Here is a 23,653-nt window from a genome sequence, read left to right on the forward strand (position 1 = left end):
AAAATTATCGATTTTTATTTTATATCAAAAATCATTAGGATATTAGCCTAAGTAAAGATGGTCCATGAAGATATTAAGAACATTTGCTATGTAAATATATCATGACCACTGTTTCAGCTAAAAATCATATTTACTGTTAGCCTACTGAAGAAAAAAAGTCACCTACATATTGGATGGCCTGAGGGTGAGTGAATTAACAGCACATTTTTATTTTTGAGTGAACTATCCCTTTAAGCCGCGGTCACTGCAACGGTCATTATATGACATCAAGCTCTGCTGCATTTTTTTATTAAACATGAATTCAGCATATAACAAATAGTAATACATTCAAAATGTAAAAATCTAGAATTTACTTAACTTCACTGCAAAAAATGTCATTATTTTAATTCAGCCAAGATGTTACATCGTGACGTAGGCCTATAAAACTTTACGTTCACCAGGTCAGAGTTCACCAAACTTGAACTTTGGACACAACAATTTTTCGCATGAGATTGCCAATGCAGTCTTGTGCATTTCGCATGCGTATGGAGGTCAATGGAACGAATTGTTATTATTAACTATGAAGCTATTAAAAATTGTGTTCAGGTAACTGAAATAAAGCTGAAAATAGAATAAATCATAAATAATAGGTGAAAAAAATGCTTATTTTAGTTAGTTGCCATGATACTTTTTTTTTGTACGTTTTGATTTCTAGAAATTTGATTACGTTTAAATTCCTAAAACTGAATACGAAATTTCTGAATACTAAAATTTCTGAATACTGAAATTTATTAAAGCTATATAGAAATAAAAAAAACATGACAAAAGCACATAACAAAAATTGTTCAACTTAAACTAAAAGTATAACTGAAAAGCTTTAAATCTAAAAATGTATTTGCAAAACATAATTAATATATTTTCATTCCAGTGAATGTTCAACCACAATATGCCACTAAATCACTCCAGTCAGATGTTACGATAACATTCAGCTGATGTCTTATGGCACAGGGATCACACCTCAGTGGTCAACAGTGCACTCATTTGGCGTTTAAAAACTGTAAATCAAGGTTACTGTGAATAAACTAACACAACACGTCGCCTTAGGCTGTTTTTCGTTGTTTTCTTGCCCGAACTATACATCTGTATTGATTAAAAACAGGCACATCTACCTCAATCCCACTGGGGGCATTTTACACAGCCATCCAATCAGAAACCAGCGGCCCATTACCATTGTAATGTCATTTGTCTGAGAGAAATGTCCAGCTAGGGATAATGGCCACGTAGAAAGACAAACTGCAGCGCCAGGCTGTTTAAGCTCCATTGGTTACCTTGTTACGCAGCGAGTCTGAGTGTGAGTGTTCATTGATGGCAGGGTTTAAATTGCATCCCTACATTAACCCCAACTAAGTGGGATGAATGTGAGGCTATTTTTCCCCTCGGGGCTGACGGAAGTCATTCTGTTTCAGATGACGCCAGGGAGTTGAGTAGAACCACCATTTTTAACCAGTAAATTTTATTTATATATAACAACAGTACAAAGTGAATCCTTGGCTTGCAAAATAGGTGTGCTTCATATTTACAATAGGTACACAGTAATATAATATAACAAAACAAAAGCAATTAAAAAAACAAGACCGTTTTTTTTCTTTTTAAATACTTTAACTCTCTTACAATTTTCACAACACTTAAAAACAACAAGAACAGACAACCATAAGTGTTATTATTATCATCATCATCATCATCGAGGTCATTATTATTTCTATGTACTATGTTACAGAACTCCAGTGTCTACAAAGAGAGATGCTTTTATAATTTTGCGTGACTGAAAATGGAAGGATATTCACCTCTAAGGTGATCGAAACTGACTACAAAAGCCTTTTCGCACTCGTTTTTGTTTATGATCGGTAATATGGAGAGAATATGAACATTTCACTTGTTTGTAGCATGCTATTCCATCACAGAGCAAAACATGAGCTAAAAACAATAAAAGTGCACAAAATTGATTCCAAGACTGTCCATTCGTGCCAAATATAAAATGAACAGCAGTTGTGACCGCCACAGATGACTGCTGATATTTCAGAAAGCTGCCCAGTGCTGTCAAATTTTATTCTGCTCTGCAGAATAGCGCAATAAAAATTATAATTAACTTTTTTTTTCAAGGGATCAAATGTCTTCTAATAAACATTAATAAGCGTTGAGCTACTGAAATCTCTCGCAACAAAGTGCAATTTCCTGTGCCGCATCATTTCGAACAAAACGTTATGACCAGAATACATTTTGTTCTCTGATTTTTTTGCACAACCAGGAGAGTCGTCCCTCCTCAACTAATGTGGCAGCAAAAACAAAAAAACTGAGCCGGATCCACAAGGGCAGTGTGGCCATCCGAGGGTCTCTTGCCCTTATAGAGCTGGGATGGGCTCTGATGAACAGAAAACAGGGAAGACCGTGGATAACCAAAGGTAGGAAGCTTCGTCACTGACATGGCTTGCAAATTCACATATGTTGACTATACAGTGTGTGTTTGTTAGAGGAATGTGTGGTTGTTCAGGAAGAGTAGAATTACGCCATAACTTCAAGTAATATTCCACGCCTAAATGGAAAATCTGTCATAATTGAATGATATGAGATTCATTCTTCCAGGGAACACATTAGGAGAGATTGTTAAAATCTAAACATTCTTAAATCAATGAATATTTACTTGAGAAACAAAATAATGAGAAGTCTTATAAGTTTTCTGAAAACTTTTTTTAAATGAAGTAAATGCTTAAAAATAGCTGCCAATGGGAAAATACAAATACACCTTTCTTTGTATATATATATATATATATATATATATATATATATAATGTCTCAATTTAAGAATGTTTAGATGTTTAAACAAAGACACTGAAAAACACTTTTTGTGGTAAACACTCTTCAAATCCATATAAACCGTTAACATTTCACAAAGGACACAAAAGCACTATGAAAAAGTAAGATATGACTTTTTTGGGAACTGAATCAACTAATTCATTGAAAAGATCTGATTCAAAAGAGTGATTCTTAAAAATCTAGGAAGGTTTAAGGTGATGAAACCTTTAACCTTAAACCTTCCTAGATGAATCAACTAATTCATTGATTAGTTGATTCAATGAATTAGTTGATACACTGAATCAACAAATTCATTGATTAGCTGATTCATCATTGATTAGTTGATTCAATGAATTAGTTGATTCACTGAATCAACTAATTCATTGAAAAGATCTGATTCAAAAGAGTGATTCTTAAAAATCTAGGAAAGTTTAAGGTGAATAAATTTAACAATTTTTTACAACAATTCACCTTAAACCTTCCTAGATGAATCAGCTAATTCATTGATTAGTTGATTCATCAATGATTAGTTGATTCAATGAATTAGTTGATTCACAGAATCAAAAAATTCATTGAAAAGATCTGATTCAAAAGAGTGATTCTTAAAAATCTAGGAAGATTTAAGGTAAAAAATGTGAACAATTTTGTACATTATTCACCTTAAACCTTCCTAGATTTTTAAGAATCACTCTTTTGAATCAGATCTTTTCAACGAATTAGTCGATTCAGTTCCCAAAACAAGTCAGTTCCCAAATCAAACTGTCCCTTTAAAGACTTAACTTTGGTCTATTTCTTAGCCACAGTTATCGTATTACTTTGGAAAAGTCTTTGTATATAGCACACAAGACATATAGACCACTTTCATGATGCTTTTGTATCCTTCATGAAGCTCGCAAGCGTCAATCACCTCACGTAGCAAACATACGTCAAAGATCAACCAAAATTTGCATCAGAACTTCTCCTTTTGAGTTTGATAAAAGAATAAACGTCAAACAAGTTTTGAATGTACATGAAGGTGAGTAAACGATGATAGAATCATCTGGGCGAACTATTCCTTTAACAGATTAATTCAATGGTCTTTCATGCAGCTCTTCATTTGTAATCTCCTGCGCTGGATCCTATATTTGATGTGTATTTTTTTATCTCCTGATCACACTGTGCACACGACTAGTTGAGATCAAAGGCGAGCTTCAAAGCAGCAGGAGGAATCTGAAGCTAAAGGGGTCTGTCTCTCTCTCCTTCTCATTCCTATGCTTCTCAAACACTCCAGCAGACACCGTCTGAGAGAGGGCATGCCTCTTCATCCCTTCTTCATCGTCGCAATGCCTCTCTTTATCTGATCAGTCTCAAACACAGGTAGCAGACGGGGGGAACAATGACACGTCGCTGATTAAATCAACTAGAAACAATAGATTAAACGTTCTAAGGCCACAGGGGGGAAACAAACAACAAACGCCATTTGAGCCAGTCTTCACATCCAATACAGCATTTTAGCGTATAAAGGAGAAGATAGTTCTCTCCCTGATGCCTCCGTGAACCTAAGATGACTGACCCGAACGACCTTGTCTGTTTTGGTTCGGATGATTTTCAGAAACAGCTCTCCCTGCCACCATGCATTATAAATGAAAGCCATGTTGTCTTTTGTTCATGCGTTCTTTTGACATATTTCATGTCAGACGGAAGGAAATAAAAGGCCTAAAAAAACAAAAGAGATTGGAAAGAACCCACTCCAGCTATCAAGATCTCAGACATCTTCTTAAGTATTTTACAAATACTTCTTATATTTACAAATCTCATGGTCTTTTTTCGTACCTGAATTTGCGATTGGTGAGAATGCAACTTCAAAACCGGAGATTTTTGATTTTTTTCAGTATACAGGGTCCGTTCCCCTAATAAAGCATCAACCGACAAGTGCGAAAGTAAGTGATCTTTTGGCACCTAATCCCGACGGGTGTGTACAGAAAGGAAGTGACATGTATATTACATCAACGGCGTTCCTCTGTCATCCACAACTCACGTGACCTCTTGGCACTTGAACATAGGAGTAAATGGGAAAGGAGACGTTATTTTTTTTAATATGAGGTACTGTATAATGCATGCAGACTACACACACATTGGACCATACATAATAATTAATACTCTCTGGTAAGATGATCTCAAGCGAGTCCATTCGTTTGAACGGGAAGGTGGGGTTTCTCCACGCGTGATTTGAGCTGAAGGTGCTACTCATCGCCGCTTTCGTATCTAAATCTAAGCGGCGCTATTATGGAGAAGGAGGTTCAGTTTTTAGGACGTCGTGCCGGAGAGATCAGCTCAACTGACTCCCGTTTTAGAAAAGCAACAAAAATGCGAAGACAAAATAGAGTAACGTTTGTACATTCACATACGCTTACGTGTAGAAAAACCGAACATATGCACACAGAGAGACCGCACAGTGGAGTTCGTCCAGTTTGTGACCGGTCCTTTATGGTCAGTTGAAGAGATATAGGGACATGTTGGTTGAAAATGTGTCCCCCTTTTTGTTATGTTTCATTAGATCCCAAACAATGCAGAAGCCTCATGGTCTCCTAGGTCAGAGGGACTCGAAAGTTTGTACTAGCGTGTCGACATGCACACGTGTTGTTTGTAGCAGCCGCTGCTTTCCAAGGACAGAAAGACACTTGAACGTTGGCCACACCAAGATGAGGAATTATACTAACCGACTCAATGAAACAAACTCAAAAAGCACTCATGTATAAAAATAAAATTTGGAAGTAAAAGCCATCCACTGGAGGGTAATGGCGAGGCAGTAGATGTCCGTTTCCTTCGGTCGAATGCTCCTCAAATGTTTTTTTTTTTTTAGCAAGCACATCTTTAGAGGAAGAATCAGCATCTCTTCAGATCCGGCAAGTCTTGCATCTGTGCTAGGCACGTCGAACCAGATGAACTGAAACAAACAAAGAAACAAAGCAACACCCCAGCAACTGCTCGCTCCACAAAAAAAAAAAACTAAAAAACTCCATAATTTCCACACCTGATCCCATCCTGAAGATGAAAGCCATGTGACTTGCTTTCATCAAATAGATGTCCATTGGTTTTAAAAGATGACCTCTTCACAAAATTGTAGAAAAAAAAGCACAAGCTATTGTTGGTGTCATGTCTCTAGCCAGAGTTGCTCTCTTTCGTGTGGAGAGGCTTTAGATGATGGTTTGACTGAGTCTTTCGTCCTTCGTTCCAGCTCTGTCATTCTCTCAGCTCTCCAGCGACATGGCGGCGATGAGCTGCTCCACTTTGTAGGCCAGTCGCTGTTTCTTTGCCGTCTCGTCCTGTTCCAGTGCAACAGTAATCTACCAAAAGAAGAGAGGAAGGTGTTAATCACTGGCATTACGACAAATGTCAGGTGAGCGGTCAGATCTCGCATGCTCTAAGGAACACATTACAGCGTAATGAAGGATGGAAAAATCATGAAGTTTATAAAGCATGAATGTGATCCGAGGACAGAGGGGGAGGTGTGGCCACAAAACTGAATGCAGCATTAAAGGGTTAGTTCACCCAAAAATGAAAATTAAGTCATTAATTACTCGCCCCCATGCTGTACCAAATCCGTAAGACCTTTGTTCGTCTTCGGAACACAAATGAAGATATTTTTGATTCAATTTGAGAGGTGGATCACTGCCACATAGGCTGCATGAGGGATTGAAACTTGACGGCCCAGAAAGTCAATAAAGAAAATGAAGGCCTGAGAAGAGATTTCCACGACGCATGCGCAAGAACTGAACTGAAGTAGTTGAAGGAGATAGCAATTCGTCGTGGAAATCTCTTGAACTTTCGTCTCAGGCCAACAAGGAAGAAAAGGAATAGTCGAATAAAGTTATTTTTGTTTGTTTTTTCGCACAAAAAGTATTCTCGTCGCTTGATAAACTTATCGTTGAGCCACTGTTGTCACATGGAATATTTAAACATTTTCTTCATTGACTTTCTGGGCCGTCAAGTTTCAATCCCTTAGGCAGCCTATGTAGCATTGATCCACATCTCAAATTTAATCAAAAATATCTTCATTTGTGTTCCGAAGACGAACGAAGGTCTTATGGGGTTGGTACAGCATGAGGGTGAGTAATTAATGACTTAATTTTCATTTTTGGGTGAACTAACCCTTTAAACGTTCATAGAGATTGACTATGAACACTTGTAAATTGCCAGTGCCGACACTCAAAGATCCGATTTGAAAAACAAATCAGAATTGGGTTTAATGCGAACAAAGCTGCCACAACTAGAACATTATACTGATCCAGGCAACCATTAAACACCAGACCACTTTCTTCAGACGGAGTACTCTGTATGTAATTATAACAAAGTTACTGCTCACTGTGATATGAGACTTTGGCAATTTTTCTCTCAGAGACTGAAAATTTCCCAGAGACTTCATTTCATGAATATTTCATTAAAAAGGAAAGTATAACTTGAGTCTGACCCAATCAGCAGAGTGCCATCTCTCATTTTCCATCCGTGTGTGTTTTTTGAAAACAGAGCAGTCAAAAATGTCGAGTCATGTTGAGAGGGGGCGTGCAGACGGGATCGACCCCTCTCTGTGCTCATGTCATAGTCTCTGACTGTGGTGTCAGAGGAACACGGCGGGAAATGGCATTGTGGCTTCGGTCTGCCACTCATTTGCACATCAAACAGTGAAAATAATGGGAAATTAGATTGATATGGGCATTTGCAGATAGCCAAGATGGGGCTTCATTAATGATATCTTCCAGATGCCTAAAATGGTGGACGTGAGCGCTTGAGGGTGCGTGTATGTGGGAATCTCATGTAGCCACGAAAAAATGATTGATTGAAAACAAAGACTGAATCTGACATCAATCTACTACTTCCCACTTTATAAAAACTTTGCCAAGTAACTTTAATTTGTACTTTTTTTTATTTATTTTATCATGCGATTATGTTATTTTTATTAATTTGAGCTTTTTAAGTAATGCCATTAAGTTTTATTTCAGTTTTTTTATTTCCAGGGGAACATTTTTAATCTAATATTTATACTTCATTTTATTTCACTTTCAATTAATGACTTAAACACTTAAAAAGTGTTTTAGTTAACGATAATAGCCCTGCTGTCAAGGACAAAAAAGCACTGCAAGTCTGTGAGGAACAGCTCAAAATCTTAGTTTTAATTTGCTGTAAACGAATAAAATATTCAAAATGGATATTTAGCAGTAAATCAGAAAGCTCTGTGCATATTAAGTTAGAAAGCCACCTATGCATATTCTTATTAAAATAATTTTTTTAAGAAATTCTAAATTGTCTCCTGACTTCCCTGCTAGGGTCCCACATGAATTTCCACCTGGTTTGATTGTATTTAAAAGAGACAAAAAAAGACATTCTGCAAAATGTATTTTGTATTCCAAAGTTTGAAGTCATGCAGGTTGGGAACAACATGAGTGAATAAATAACGACAGAATTTTAATTTTTTTGTGAACTATCCCTTTAAATGACTTGCTAAAAGGCACAATGTCATGAACCGCAAACAAATCTGCAACCTTCTGGTTAAACTTTAGTTTTTAAAATAAAAAAATGCTATACCACCTCATACAACATCCAAACTAAATCTGGTCCACCCTTGCCCGAATTTAGGTTTCATTCCACCTTCAATGGGAATTACATTAGTATCACTTCACCACACTGTAGCATTGAAGAATTAATACATGAAAGTGAAATTTTGAAGCCACCAACAAGATCGCGAGGCTCTACATGTCCGTTTCATCTTCCATCAGCATTCAATGTTCCCAGGACACCTGCCATCGGAGCCAAGTTGGACCCACACCTGCTCGGTTTGTCTCAGCGGCTGTAGCTACGGGGCAGGTCAACACTTCCACAGCCGCTCTGAGCTTCCGTTAGAGGTGCACAGCGTGAGCATGTAGTAGACGAGGAGCGCATGCACTGAATTTTTCATGTATTTCAGCACAGCTGCAGGACCACTCTCCACATCATTGTGTCTGATTCAGTCGCCTTCATTTTAAGGAGAGCGCATATTCTCTCCCTCTCTCTGTCTAGCGCTCTCTTTCCCCTCTCTCATCAGGTTAAGTGCTCTGGAGCGCTGACAGAGGTAATTATTTTCAGTTGTCCTATTCGCATTGTATAATGATTCTGAATTACTGCATGCAGGTACTGAATGTCCCACCACACACATTTGGCTGGGTGAACAAAAGGATGTTCTCCTCTTAGCTTTGTGCTTCCTTTTTTCCTTTTCTTCATAGTTTACTTCATGGTGTTTCCTTTTCTTTTCAACTTAACTTCTATTATATGGGATATCGAATTTTTATATCTAATGCAAGTTAGAAAAGGTCTTTGGCGACATCTAGAGCGGCTACTGCTTTAAATGGCCTCCAAAGACTTCATTGATTTCATGTTTGACATATAGCTAAACACCCTGGAGTCCCTAGTTAAAGGGTTAGTTCACCCAAAAATAAAACTTCTGACATAATTTACTAACCCTCAAGTTGTTCCAAACCTGTATTTAATGGGACCCATTGACTTCCATGATAGTAGATTGTTTTTTTTCAATTATTTTATACTATATTGTATATAATAAATATCCTATTATAATATTTAATGATATATAAACTTTAAATATATTGAATAAATATTACTTGTGTATTTATATAGCTGTATATGAGCCGCTTAATATACAATCAGACATCATTGTGTCATTCACACAAATAGCTGATCCCAAAATTGACACACATTGTTTTCTGCCCTTAAAAAAAAAACCCCAATAAAAATAAAAAGTATACCAATCAATCAAATAAAAATAATGTCAATCTTGACACCTCTATAATTTTTTACAGTTATTTAACTTAAATCCACTTTTAATCTACAAAGCAAACTCAAACTCTTATAAGTACCGGCTGTAATCTGCTCAAGAACCCTTGATGTACACATACAGTATGCCTGGTTGGGAATCACTGCTCTATTTGTAGAAAGACAGACCAAGTATATAAAAGGACGAAAAGGATAAACGCACAAAAAAAGAGACTACGAAGGAATGTGAGGACAAGAGAAAACAGACCTGTAACCAAAGAGCGGTATTTACATGAGAGCGAGAGGAGAGGCTGCGTCTCCGGGCTCTTGGCGCTGTCCTAAATGCAGTGTAAAGTAAAGGTCAGACTAATGGGTCCCCTGAGTGGAGCTGCCATTACGGTTGGAACATCTCCATCGTGGGCCCTACTCTAGTGCTCTTTGTGTCGGAGTGGCTGTCAGTGATCTAGCTGTGTGTAATCTTCCTCATCAGAAGCCTATTCATTCTCGCTCCCTGTCTGTCCCCACTCTGTGCATAAGTGTGTGTGTGTGTGACTCTGAAGCTTGCTGAGACTGTTTAAAGATGACATCATTCTGTGAAACTTCTTCCAGAGCACCTCTTGTTCCAATGCATGTTATTCTACAAATAATGCTGAGTTAATCTGGAGGATGAGGAACTACAGCAGTATAATTTATATTAACACTCTAAACAATGCTGGGTTGTTTGAACCCAAATTTGGGTAAAATATGGACAAACCCAAATGTTGGGTCATTTAAAATTTTAACCCAACTTCAACTTTCACTTTCAACTGTACATTGTTTAATTGTATTTTTTAAACCAACATTTGGGTTTGTCCATATTTGACCCAAACTTGGGTTGAAACAACCCAACATTTTTTAGAGTAAAGGTACAGACCTCAAATCATTATCGTTTGGCAACTAAGTTTACTAACCAATCAACTGTATGCTACACCTCAGTAAAACACTGTAACTTACTCCACTAAAACTTCAGATTCGTTAAGCCAAAACCATGTGGTTTCTTGGATGTAATATATATGCTGGGTTAAAACAACCCATCATTGGGTCAAAAATGGACAAACTCAGCCATTGCGTTGAATACTTGGGTTTGTCCATATTTATATTTAAAACAACCCAGCATTTTTTAGAGTGTATATATGATTTAAATGAAAAAAATTATAAAATGATCACAAATCATAAAATATCGCTTAAATTAGTACTTTAGACATACGTAACAGTCTGAAGTTCCAGTGTATTTTTATTGTGACGTGTATCTCGACAAATTCTACATTTTTTGCCTAGAACCATCAATCCATACAATAAATATCCAAAATAAATATTTTATAATTAACTTTAGCTCTGTTTAGGCACTTTAGACAGTAGAGCAGTCAGTTTCAATACAGAGCAGAAAGAATGAGTCAAGAAGCCAGTCTGCATTGATATACAGTAGGGCAAGAAGTCATTGAGGATGTTTTGAAAATGATGTGTTTTGGCATGTTTTGAGATGAATCCTGATGTTTCGACTCACCTCTTCGCTGTACTTGCTAATGTAGGAGTAAATCTCGTTGAGGGCACTGAGCATGTTAAACTCATTGAAGTGAAGTCGTGCCTGTTCTGCCAAATACGCATTCATGTCCTGATCGGAGATGGCTGGCAGTCTGCTGATGTCAGCGTAGTACCTGTGGAGACAGCCAGGGGGCGATAGTCAATATCAAATCAATGTTGAGTGGGCGCTTGTTTGTACTGGTGAATAGTGATGTTTAGTTTGTTACAAAAGTAAAATGAAAAAGATACAAACTGGAACTTGACTTTTTTACCTTTCTACCCAGTTCTTGTAGTTGGGGATATCTTTAGCGTAAAGCAGCTTATTAGAGGGCGAGTCTTTGCCCAATCTGTGTTCAGATGTGGAACACGAGTCCATGAAGGTTTGAGCCACCACAGACAGACACGCATCCGTGATGCTGCTCTTATGGATGTCAAAAACAAACTGGGGATTCTTGATCACATTCACCCAGAAGCGCAGAGGAAGGCTGTGAAGATAAACAAACAAAAAGAAAAAGAAAATGTTACCTTGCTTTGCATTGCAGACACTGGGAAAGAACAACTTTCGTTTTTAGTTCTGAAGATTAGGTCGTGTGTATGAGGGTTTTCCTCTCACCAGTTGCTTTTCCAGGTGTGGCGAACATCAGTGTCATGGATGCTGTGCTTGTCCGCTTGTTCATCCAGGAAGTCGAACATGTATTTGATAGCTAAGGGAAGCGCACTGCCTCTGTGCACTGTACTGAAAAGAGTCTCAAACAGGTCATCCACAAATTTCTGCAGCGTACCCTAAAAGACAAAACCAAGTGACCATTGAACATTAAAGAAGAGAGACCCAAGAGTGACTTGTGAACATAAAAGGAACCATATTGTACACTTTAGCAGAAATATACTTGTTTTGAACCTCAAGTCCACCTATAATGTCAACATCAAAACCAGTTGTAATTTAGTTCTTCATGACCATTTTCACTGTGAACAATAGAGTATCTAGCAGATTCATATAGTGAGGCTTTTGAAATTTCGTCTAAATCCAACGCACATGGCACCCTTTAGCGTCAATATAACATGCACAGAGCTTTGTTCGGTTATGGGTACGTTTAGTTCTGGGGTAGGGTTAGGGTTAGACCACTAGGAGGCGCCTTCTGGCACATATATATCAGCATCTCATATTGACAATAAAGGGTGCCATGTGCCTTGGGATGAGAACGGGCTGTATATATATATATATATATATATAATCATCATCATCAATCAGACTCAGACACATGGACGAAGTCATAATCGAGTATCAGAATAGTGATTAAACTGACTTGGAACTACCTGTGCATTAAGTGGTTTTATTGCACACCTTCCAGCCAATCAGAATCAAGTATTCAGGCAGAACATGGTTGATTTTGGCAGGTTGCTGGGTGTTCATTTAAAAAAAAAAAAAAAAAAAAAATCACCACAAAATGTGAGGTTACCTTAGTAGCCAGCAGGCGGGTGAGGTAGATCTCAGATACCATCTTGCTGCCGCGGTCGCCCTCCTTTTGGTCTCCGTGCTCATGGTTCTTCACCAGGTGCCAGACTTTGACTCCGCTCTCTAGGTCCGGGGTGATCATAGGAGCACGAGAACGTAGGCTGTCCGGACTTCCGGTGTACCGGAATGTTGAGTCTGTGGTAATAGAGAGAGAGAGAGAGAGAGATAGAAAGAGGATTATGATCTTCTTACACCACCATTCTTCCACATTGTCATTCTTCGGAATGAATAGAAAAAGCACGGCCCTCTCACATTTCATGTACTCCGTCTAACCCTGTGCATCTCTTTCCTCGTCACTTTCTCTCTGTAGAAGATTCATCTCTGTATTCATTCAAGACCAATAGAGATGAGTCGACGCTCTCTGGCCTCCACTTCAAAGGCTTCATAATTGGCTGGTCCTGATTCATTGTGCTGCACACACGCTTTAAACGTCTGCATCGCAGGACCTAATCAATGCATCTAAAGATTTCTAATGAGTTAAGCTCCCCGCTCATCCATCTCATCTCCTTTTCTCTTCCATCCTCGCATGTTAAATAATCAGTCTCTTACTCACTTCTCCAATTAGATGTGTGGCGCTTTTTTTTTGCAGTGGTTGAGTGCTCTCTTGGGAGGTTGGATCGGCTTCTCACAATGGTGGTATATATTCTTTTGTGTCCTTTCAAAGTCTCTCTCTCTGTCCTCATCACCTGGCTTCAAAGGGCATGTGAAACAGCGAAGGAAGGCAAATAGCTTCGGCTATTTCGAGACAGAAGTGGAATTTTGAGCAGGCCGGTGTCACAAGGGAGAATTCAGGAGAAATGGTGGTGTTAGCAGCACGGGTAACAGGAAGGAGAGGATTGCGGGTTCAATCCACCTAAAGCTACTGGAAACTTAGTCCTTTTGGCTGTTGCCACAGTATTGACATTGAGAGATTACTACTAGACTATGTGAGTGTATACAATTGGATTATCTTGACTTAAAAATCACTTTTAGTGTAGTTCTGATTCCCAAAAAAAAAAAAGATTCTTGTGATTTGACTTCACCATCATGCTTTGGTAAATCACAAAAAAAGTCAACTTTGTCATAATTGTAATTGCGCAATTTTAAACTTTATAATTATATCTTTAATGACTTTAGATGTCATAATTTCTACTTTTGTGTAACATTTACTTCTTTATTGTATAATTATGTTATACCAAATTACTCTGCAAATTCATGAGGGTGGTTACTGAATTAACACTTATGGACTTTATATGATAATGTGTAAATATATATAGTCACAAAAAATATATATATATTTTTAAATAATAATATAATATAATGGGATTTTTATAATATATATATATATATATATATATATATATTAGGACTGTCAAACGATTAATCGCGATTAATCACATCCAAAATAAAAGTTTGTGATTACATAATATATGTGTGCACTGTGTGTAATTATTTTATATATAAATACACACATATGCTTTAATACATTTAAGATATTTTCATGTATACAGTATACTGTATATAGATTTATATATATAAATATAAATATTTTATTTATAAATAATATTTTTTCTTAAATATACATGCATGTCAGTGTATTATATAAAATAATTATACACAGCGCACCCACATATATTATGTAATCACAAACTTTTATTATATATTTATATATATATTTTTTTAAATAATATGGTATTTAATGACTAGTTATTGACTTTTAATCAGTCTAACGAGTTTGACTTAATCAGAGAGATTCGTGAATTATGGGATGGATGCTTATATGAAAAAGTATATATATATATATATATATATATATACACACACACGCATACACACACATGGGAGGGGTGTTTGATCACATTCTAACATTAACTGTTGCGTGCATATTTTGCGTGTTTTTGATGTTTGCTGCTCTCTTCTGCCAGTCAAAGGTGTGTGAGCAGTGTGTTGTTTTGGACCGGGGTTGCTGGCATGCTAAATTGAGCCGAGCTGCTAAGTGTTGAGCATTAAATTGATATGAATCAATCAGCAGGTGCCTGTGCACAGCTGTGCCCGCTGTGCCATGGTGTGATTGATGGGCACCAGGGCTCTGTCAGATGAGCCACACACAAGAGCAGGTTGTAAAAACAGCCAAAAACTGTACCGTGTTGTGCCATCTCATTCCCACTTGATGAGTTTCCTGAAATATACACTCTATAAAAAATAAAATAGATCCAAGGGCCAAACGTAACCCTAAAAACTGTTAACTACCTAATTCAGGGGGAGGATCCAAAAAGATTGAGGTTTGCATGGTTAACAGAGTGCATGGCTGAGAAATAAAGATAGCTTTATAGAATATTTCTCAGGTTGCTTGTTGCGGCTTTGGACGTTTGAAGTGTTCCCTGAACTTTAAATGTCATTATGTTTACAAGTGATAAGAGAAGATAATTACACTCTTTCATTAAACCGCACAGATGCGAGAAACATCCTCAAGCTTTGATTAACAGAATCGTGGAATACGCTGATACGGCCTGCGTTTCATGTGGATCTAGTGAATTGAAGCCAGGTGAGATGTTTGTGTGTACAGTTTGGCAGGGTTGCTAGGTGACAGTGCACAAGGGGCTCCATTTCATCGCTGGCCCTGGTATTTGGCTGCGTGTCATTTGAGTTTTTTCACCCGTGTGAAGTATCATCGGCGGTGCATAATTAGCAATCAGAGAGTGGCCTGCAGCTCAGTGTGATGGAAAATGAGAACGGGCCAGATGGGGAGCCCTGTGGCACTCCCTCAAAGCAACGCTATGGGGAAGGAGCTAATGTGTCCATTACGGGCGGCATCCAAACTCAGCGGAGAAATCAGCATTACTGAGCTTCATGTTAACTGCTAACACCTCTCCCTCTGACTTCCTCTTACCCTCCCTGCCATGCTCTCTCACTCTCACTCTCACTCTCTGGTGCCCCGAAGGCTCCCTTGGGCATCCTGCTGGGCTGCAAAGCGAAATGACTGCGCAGAATAATCAGAGGCTTTGTTTAAAGCCAGTCTTCAACCGTGTATATTGTGAAACAGTGATCAAACTTCAAATAAGCTTAACTGATAATTACAGGCCTTTTCTCATTCACAGTGAATGGGCTTTATGCCCAGCTGCACTACTTCCTGAACTTCAGCCAGCTCCTTGTTTCCTGTCTGCCATTATTGGCCAAATTGATTAATTCAGGTGTGCTTGACCTCAGTAGTCATGGCAACAATAATCAGACACACCTGAATTAATCAATTTGGCCAATAATGGCAGACAGGGAACAAGAAGCTGGCTGAAGTTCAGGAAGTAGTGCAGCTGGGCATAAAGCCAATTGTGCAGCAGCTGCATCATCATGAGACAAACATACTCACCGTATCTACTGATAGACGTCCGAGAGATGCTAGTTGTGGGAGGAATGTTGTAGGAGGACGTCTGCTTGGGCACCAAAGCAACCACACAGCGGTCTGATACCTGTACAAGAAACACAACGCCTATGTCAAGCATCTTTCCTTTTCCCGTAATTCTTATTTCACAGTGTTTGGTTTCACAGCCTTTTACTATCAAGTAATGTTCAAGATAGTGGAGCACAACTAATATCAATCTCACAACTAAAACTAATTCTCAGTACATATTTATTGCTATCCAAAAACGGTGTGAAATTGTTCAGTTTCTCTCCAGTGCTGAAATAAATCGACATTAAAGCGCTTCAAAAAGATCTGTTCACAAATATACTGTATAAGGCGTGTTCATGCTGTATTCTCTGATCAAATGCACTTTAAAGCCTTACTCGGGAGTTTCGGCTCTTGTGCTTTGCTCAGAAAAAGGACTAGATTGAGGAGACAAGAAACTAGTCTGTCAAAATGGCTGAAAAGCTAAATTCAATTTTTTTTTACTTAAATATTACTAGTATTCGAAATAATTCAAATTTAGCTATCAGAAAACAAGCGTAATATAAAAAATAATAATAATAAAGTAAGTAACATGGCTTCAGAGGGATTCTTTCACACAGATGGAGAGAGAGACAAGAGAGATAAACTAAAATTTTGAATGGAGGGAAATTATAAAAATAGAAACACAAAGACAGGTCATAAGGAAGAGTTTGACAGGCTATAGGGAATGTAGTGACTGAGTCATTTGGAGATGGGAAAGTAGAAAGGATTAGGAAAGATGAGGTCCGGGACTTTTATATATTGGGGTGAAACTCTCCGTTTCTCTCTGTCTGCTCTGTGAGTGCTCGAGCTCCATCTGATCTTCTGTATTAATCTGAACTGTCAAGAGCTGCAGAGGAAATGAGGTCTACCCTCACAAAGACAACTGACTCAACCTCAATTCAGCACAAAAAAAAAGCAACTTCCTGAAAGCAAACTGGCAAAATCCTGGCCGAATCTCATACTATCAACTTTTGAGGTGCTTATCTTGGTCTCTACAGTATAAAACGATATTTTATTTAGTATATTTTTATATTTATATTCTCACAACTTTGACTTCTCACAATTCTGACTTTTAAATTGCAATTGTCTTTTTCACTCCCTCAGAATTTGACTGTAGATTGTTTTTATGTTTGAGGGAAAAAAAGTCAGAATTGCAAGATTGTGAGATTAAAAAAATTACAATTATCATTTTTATTCTGTGGCAGACACAACCTTCCATTGGATTGCATTCGTTTAACAAAAGCTACTGAACATAGGTCAAAAACCTCCTCTATAAACCAGGTCTTTCAGATACCAGTGAACTAGGTCAAGTGCCACAGTCTAAGATCCCCCGTCAACATAAAACATCAAATATCGAGTCCATTATATTTCAAAAAACCTCTCTGTGCACCATAATGGAGACTTTAAGGACCTCCTGAGCTCTGCTGAAGGCTGAGGGTAGTTAGTCTTCACTCACCTCCCTACACTCTCACAGCTGATGATGGGGTTACTTTAGCCCCCACACGCTCCCATAAGCTCCAGCCCTATTAGTGCAGGTTTCTCCTCGGCCAACCCTTACTGCAGAGCGGGTTAATAGCCTGACTGGAGAGACACTTGAAAGAGTCCAGGACTGTGGACGAATCACTTCGGAGAGGTGGCCGAGTAGGTTGACACTCACAGATGTCTTTTTCACGGCTCAATTTCTCCCTCCAGAGTTTCCGTCCCCCTGACCAGGAGTCGTGGAATTGGTATAGCTAGTAAGCATCAAATATTAGTCATTGGAAAAAGAAATTATAAACACTATTTTGGGGATTTTGGGCTCCACACCACCTAGCCTCATGCACAATCTACTCTTCGTCTCTCACAGCGTGTCTCTGCGGTGTATGTGGTGGCTGTGCGGAGCCTGAATGATGGAGGGGAGAAGCATTCGCCCTTGAGGGATAATCCTCAGCCAGGCAGGCGGGCCGCCGGTGGGTGTGAGAGTGATAAGGAGTGAGCTTTCCTCATGATAACGTTTGCATCAAGCAGACAGCTGACCCCTTTCCCTCATGTATCTCTGATCCCCCTGCCTGCGCCCTATCTGATGGCGATCAGCAAGCTAACGTGGCTTTAACTCAGACGCTGCATCCAGGCGGTGGGGAAGGATGCGGTGATGTGTCTGCCATTCTGACTCTTCTTTGAAATACGGCAGGCTCGGTCACGCTTGCACAAAGAGCATGAAACGCCTTCGCCACATGATAAACACAGCAGAATGATGGGCGTTTAATAGGTGAAATGGATGTAAGCATCATAATGGACATGATGAATGCATTGAGGGACATATAGGCATGGTATAAAGGAAAATTTAACAGTTAATATACACTTTAATGTACATCTTCATTGTATGTCTAAAATAAAAGTGACAAGCTGTTACATAAACAGTATGTCAGACCAACCCGATCTCACGACCAAGTCGTACGAATTCGACGAATTATTAAAAAGTGGCTAATTCGTAACAATTCATACGACCTCACTCGTACGAATTAATACGATTTTGCTAAATCGTACATATTTTACGAATTGGCCAATTCGTATGAATTCGTACGAATGACCTACCCCTTACCCCGCCCCTAAACCTAACCATCACGTGGGTTTAGACAAATTGTCTTACTTGCTTGCATTTATGAGCATCACGGGCTTGTGCTAAACACACACGCACAGAGCTGGCTTGAGTGACAGTGCAAAAAATCTAATGCAATCCAGATTTTTATCTCAAGCCAACATTTATTCCTTAATCATTTCAATGAATCATTCAGTCAATAGATTTCAAAGCACCAACTCATTCACAAACAAAATATGTGACTGTTTTTATAAGTGAGTCATTGAATTATTCACTCAATTGATTTGTAAGATTCTTTTTTTTGCTTGTTACTTTTACTCAGCAAGGGTCAAAAGTCAGTCAAGACATTTAAATTGTTACAAAAGATTTAAACTTCAAATAAATTATGTTTTTAAAAACTATTTATCAAAGAATTCTGGATAAAAAAAACTATTTTTCATTTTATTGCTGTTTTAACAGCATCAATTAATGCTTATCAAATGGAGCATCTTAAGAAAAGTAAAGTATTCTACTGCCTGTTTTTACTAGATGTAATACAAGTTTCAGGTATCCCCAGAATGTGTGTGTGTGAAGTATCATCTCAAAATACTCCACAGATCATTTGTTATACCATGCTGTAAATGCTCCTTTTTGAAGCAAAAACATAACGTTTTTGTGTGTGTATCTTTAAATGCAAATGAGCTGCTGCTTCCTGCCCTCTGAAAAGAGTTGTCTTTACTGCTCATCCTTCAGATAAACATGGCAGACTGTGTACAGCTCACTCAGGGGTGGGGCTAAGCTAATAGGGCAGATTCCATCACCAGTTGTGGGCGGGGCCTCTTTCACTTTGACGTCCCAATGGATGCATTTCTGATTGGCTCGGTTTGAGATAACATTTCAGATTTGTGGGCAAAATAATATATATATATATTTTTTCCATAATATGGCGGTTGTGTTCACACACTCCGGACCAACAATCATGTTAAAAAACAATATATCTGTCAAAGTCAATTTTGTACAATTAGACCACCTTTAAGACCACTAATCCAGTTGAGACTGATGTAAGCTGTGTTCCCTAAGAACAACTAGTTTAGTTCTTACACACAATCCTAGTCAAACGCCTCATTGAAATTATTGCTTTACCATTGCGAGATACAGGTGATAATAATGCACACATTAACAGAGGCCTCTGTTTATTTGAATTGTTAATGCCAGTGTCTCTCATGCTGCTCTATTTCAATTGGAAATTTGAGGAGTACAGTGGCCCGTCAGGGACACGCTGCCAGTCTCCTGTAATGTCATTCAGCCCATGCAAGGTCAAAACGCTCCCTGATTTCAAGTAAGAGTGGATGAGTGAGAAAAAGAAGAGAGCGAGAGAGTGGGAGAAGAAGCAGAGCATAAAGAAATACGTCCACGCAAGCGTTCAGAATGATGGAAACTTTTTCATGGCTAGTGCTCTAATCAACCCAGCGCAATCAAAATGAGCAATCAGAAAAGAACATGGTGACCACAGGTTTATGAAGCCACGGCACGAAACGTTAGAGGGACACAGCTGCTGATTATACTGTCTGCTCTCTTAAATATTACTCCATTGAGGAACTCAGCGAATGGCTGAGATTAGCATATCCGTAGTATTTTAGGAGAGAGGTGAGGGTGCTTGTGTGGAAAGCGTAGGAGTCCTGTATTTTAATGTGGCATTCTCTAAAGCTCTCTAAAGCCTTCTGTTTTCTCTTCTCTTTCTCTAAACTCTCTATTTCACGGGTCCCGGTGGAAACAGTAAGAGTTAATATAGCAAATAGTTAGTATACAGCTCCCAAAGCAAAACATCTTATGATTTACTTATTCCCCCACATGACATAAATTGAATTGCTCAGATTTTGCTCTTTCATAGAGATTTATTAAAAGGTCTACATTTGGTTACAATCTCATTCCTGTGGTGAAATGGGAGATTTGCAGCCGACAAAATCTCGGAGGAATGTTTCCAATACGTTATTGAATTTATGTCACAAAGAAAGGCAGTTTCGAGGATCATAGCAAGGTGTACCTAATGAAGCTAGTGATTATACCGTCTCTTCTCTTAAAGGGATACTCCACTTTTTTTTTGAAATAGGCTCATTTTACAACTCACACAGAGTTAAACCGTCGGGTTTTACCGTTTTCAAATGCATACAGCCGATTTTCTGATATTTATAAGAATATCAGTAACCAGACAGTTTCTGGTCTCATTGACTTCCATAGTAGGAAAAAAATATACTACGGAAGTCAATGAGACCGGAAACTGTCTGGTTACTGACATTCTTCTATATCAGAAAATCGGCTGAATGGATTCGAAAACGGTAAAACTCAACTGTTTAACTCTGGGGGAGTTGTAAAATGAGCCTCTTTCCAAAAAAAGTGGAGTATCCCTTTAAAATATGCCTTCCTCAAGTGCAATGTATATATGTATGATTTATGTATACATTTTGATTTAAAAAACAAAACAAAAATCACTGTAGTACGAATCAAATTTGGTTACCATGGTAAACTTTTGTAAAGGCAGTGTGGAACAATGTTCTCTCTTCATGTCTACCTCATCATCATCATATCTCACAGCTTTTTCTGAAGTAATTATGAGAATATGAGTGCACTTTCCCTGTGGCAAGGACTCTGGACACGCTCTCTCTCTTTCTCTAACACTGTTATCAGGTACCTGCTCTGACGTGTGCTGTCTCTGTGGTGTCTGAAGTAAAGACAAGGTAAAGGCTGTAATTAATCCACTGAAGGTAAAGGACAACCCCTCTCTCTCTTTCACACACACACACACACACAAAGCACTTTCACAGCCGCCACACTTAAAATTTTCAGTCAGTGCAGAGCTCAATAATTGTCCTCTATTATACTGTCCTGTGTAGTGTGATTCAGAGAGAGATCAGCCGTCTGTCTCCCTGGAGCCGAACACTCACAGCGAGACATTTTGGAGCACTGGGAGATAAAGGAAATGTTTGTTTGGTTCAGCTTAATTGTTTCATGTCTGAGGAGTTAAATGGATATACAGAGGATTACTTTTGTAGCGCTTTGTCCTTGTTGATGTTTTTCCTAAATATTCCTGATGCTTTCAAGGTGCCGTAATTTACCTCTATCATGATTAACCACTTTACATATGAAATGACTAACAATAACCTCACCAAGTTGTTTAATTAACAATGATTAATGTATAAGTATATGCCACTATGCTCACGGTTGTGACATCAACACCATGGCAATTGAATGACCTATTCATTTTGCAGTTTAGCTTCAATAAATTCCATCCAAAAATGGTTTCTTAATCAGTGTTTATATATCTGAACATCCATAAAACCAAATAAACTGAAATGAGTAAAATTCACAAGATATTCACTCTTTTTCAGACATATATAAATGATTTGAAAACAGGCCTTAATATATCTTATGAAATTGGCTGATTAAAACTGTTTTTGCTCTTTTTGCACTTTGTATATCGAGAACGGATGAGTATATCTATATATTTGTACATCAAATAGTTTTTTTTTTTATCAATAGAGCAAAGAAAGTCCATGATACATCCCCTTTAATGTCTACTCACATAGACAGAAGGGGGCACCATGAGATTATATATAAGCGTTTGTGTCCTCTTTTGTACCTGATAGTGCATGAGAGTGTTGAGTCTCTTCCAATCATTTTCAATCTTAGTGGTGATGTCTTCATCCTGCAGGACCACTCGGGCCATTCGTCCCTGACGCCACTCTGAAAAATCAAACATTTGCCATTAAAACAGACACAGTGAACCTCCCCCAGCTCAAAGAAGATTGATTTGATTCAAAGCATTGAATGTGTCTTTTCACATGGGCTAGAAATGTGTGTGCACACACACAGTAGGGTATAATTAAATGCTAAAGAGAGAGCTGATAGGATATAGACAGGCTCAGAGCGAGAGTGATCATTGATTTTCTCCTCTGTTGAATGGGGTTTATTAGTTTACGTGGTTGCCAAATGCACAGAGGATGACACACACACACACACACACACGCGCAACACACAAACACACACACACAAAAGCAATGCCAGTTCTGCAGCTACAGAGACAGAACATCATCGTGGAGGAGATTGCTCTGGCCAAGGTGCTGGAAGGATGATTTGCACCGCTGACAGGGGGCTTTTGTGTGGCGTGTGTGTGTGAGATGGCCGCTTGTGTGCCAGAAATAAAATGTGGAGTCAGTCTGTCAGTGCCGTCTGTCAACTTTTACCTGGGTCACACGTGCACCTGCTTGTGTATGTGCACAAAAATTGTACATTTCCATCACTGTTTATACATTACAGACAACATTAAATCAAAATTAGCTTACATTTCTGAAAAAAAGTGAGGTCATTCTGTATTGAAATATTGAAAAGTTCATTTATTCTTGCCCTCAAATCTGAATGGCCAAGATCACTGATATTCAGTCTAAAATGTTCCGAATTTTCAGTGAACTTTCTGCAGGTACTATTATTGTTACACCAGTAATAGGTGATACTGTATGTGACTATGAGTCATTGAATCATTCATTCAAATTATTCTTTCAAAAGCACCAATTTACTCAGGAACAAAACAAGTGATTGTTTTTATACTGCAAGTCAGTCCTTTTATCGCTCAAACTATTTGTTCAAAAGCACTGAACAAGTTGAAACTGAAACTAATACCTTAAAAACGCTGACACTATTAGAGATAGTGTGGACAAAGTGTGTGTTAAGTGTATTGCAATTTGCCATTTTTTCTGGGACAAGTCTTGCGCACTTCAGATCAGATTCAGATCAATTTGTTAAGGAATGAATCATGTGACGGTCTTTATGAGTGAATCACTGAATCATTCACACAGATTACTTCAGGAATTAAGTAAGTGATTTTTAATGACTGAGTAATTATTCAGTCCACTCACAAATAACACAAATAAAATAAGGAACAAAACTAGTGACAGTTTTTTATGACAGTCTCTGAAACAACTTTCATTCATTCACTCACTCAATAATTCATTCAAAA

The 23,653-nt window shown here is 38.3% G+C and overlaps 1 protein-coding gene across 2 annotated transcripts in view; it reads right to left on the reverse strand.

The window, feature by feature from the left end:
• Window positions 1–1,475: 1,475 nt before the first annotated feature.
• Window positions 1,476–23,653, reverse strand: part of plxna2 (plexin A2) — a 222,327-nt gene continuing 200,149 nt past the window's right edge. For both annotated transcript variants that reach the window (XM_039652640.2, XM_039652638.2), the window contains exons 26-32: window positions 22,280–22,383; window positions 16,026–16,125; window positions 12,627–12,817; window positions 11,783–11,952; window positions 11,442–11,654; window positions 11,153–11,303; window positions 1,476–6,155 (exon numbers count right to left, since the gene is read on the reverse strand). In XM_039652640.2, coding sequence (XP_039508574.2) covers window positions 6,060–6,155; window positions 11,153–11,303; window positions 11,442–11,654; window positions 11,783–11,952; window positions 12,627–12,817; window positions 16,026–16,125; window positions 22,280–22,383 — 1,025 coding nt within the window. In that variant the 3' untranslated portion in view covers window positions 1,476–6,059. The remainder of the gene's footprint in view (window positions 6,156–11,152; window positions 11,304–11,441; window positions 11,655–11,782; window positions 11,953–12,626; window positions 12,818–16,025; window positions 16,126–22,279; window positions 22,384–23,653) is intronic.

The sequence above is a fragment of the Pimephales promelas genome, chromosome 20 (genome assembly GCF_988280905.1).
Source record: "Pimephales promelas chromosome 20, fPimPro1.hap1.1, whole genome shotgun sequence".
In the NCBI taxonomy this organism is placed as follows: domain Eukaryota; kingdom Metazoa; phylum Chordata; class Actinopteri; order Cypriniformes; family Leuciscidae; genus Pimephales; species Pimephales promelas.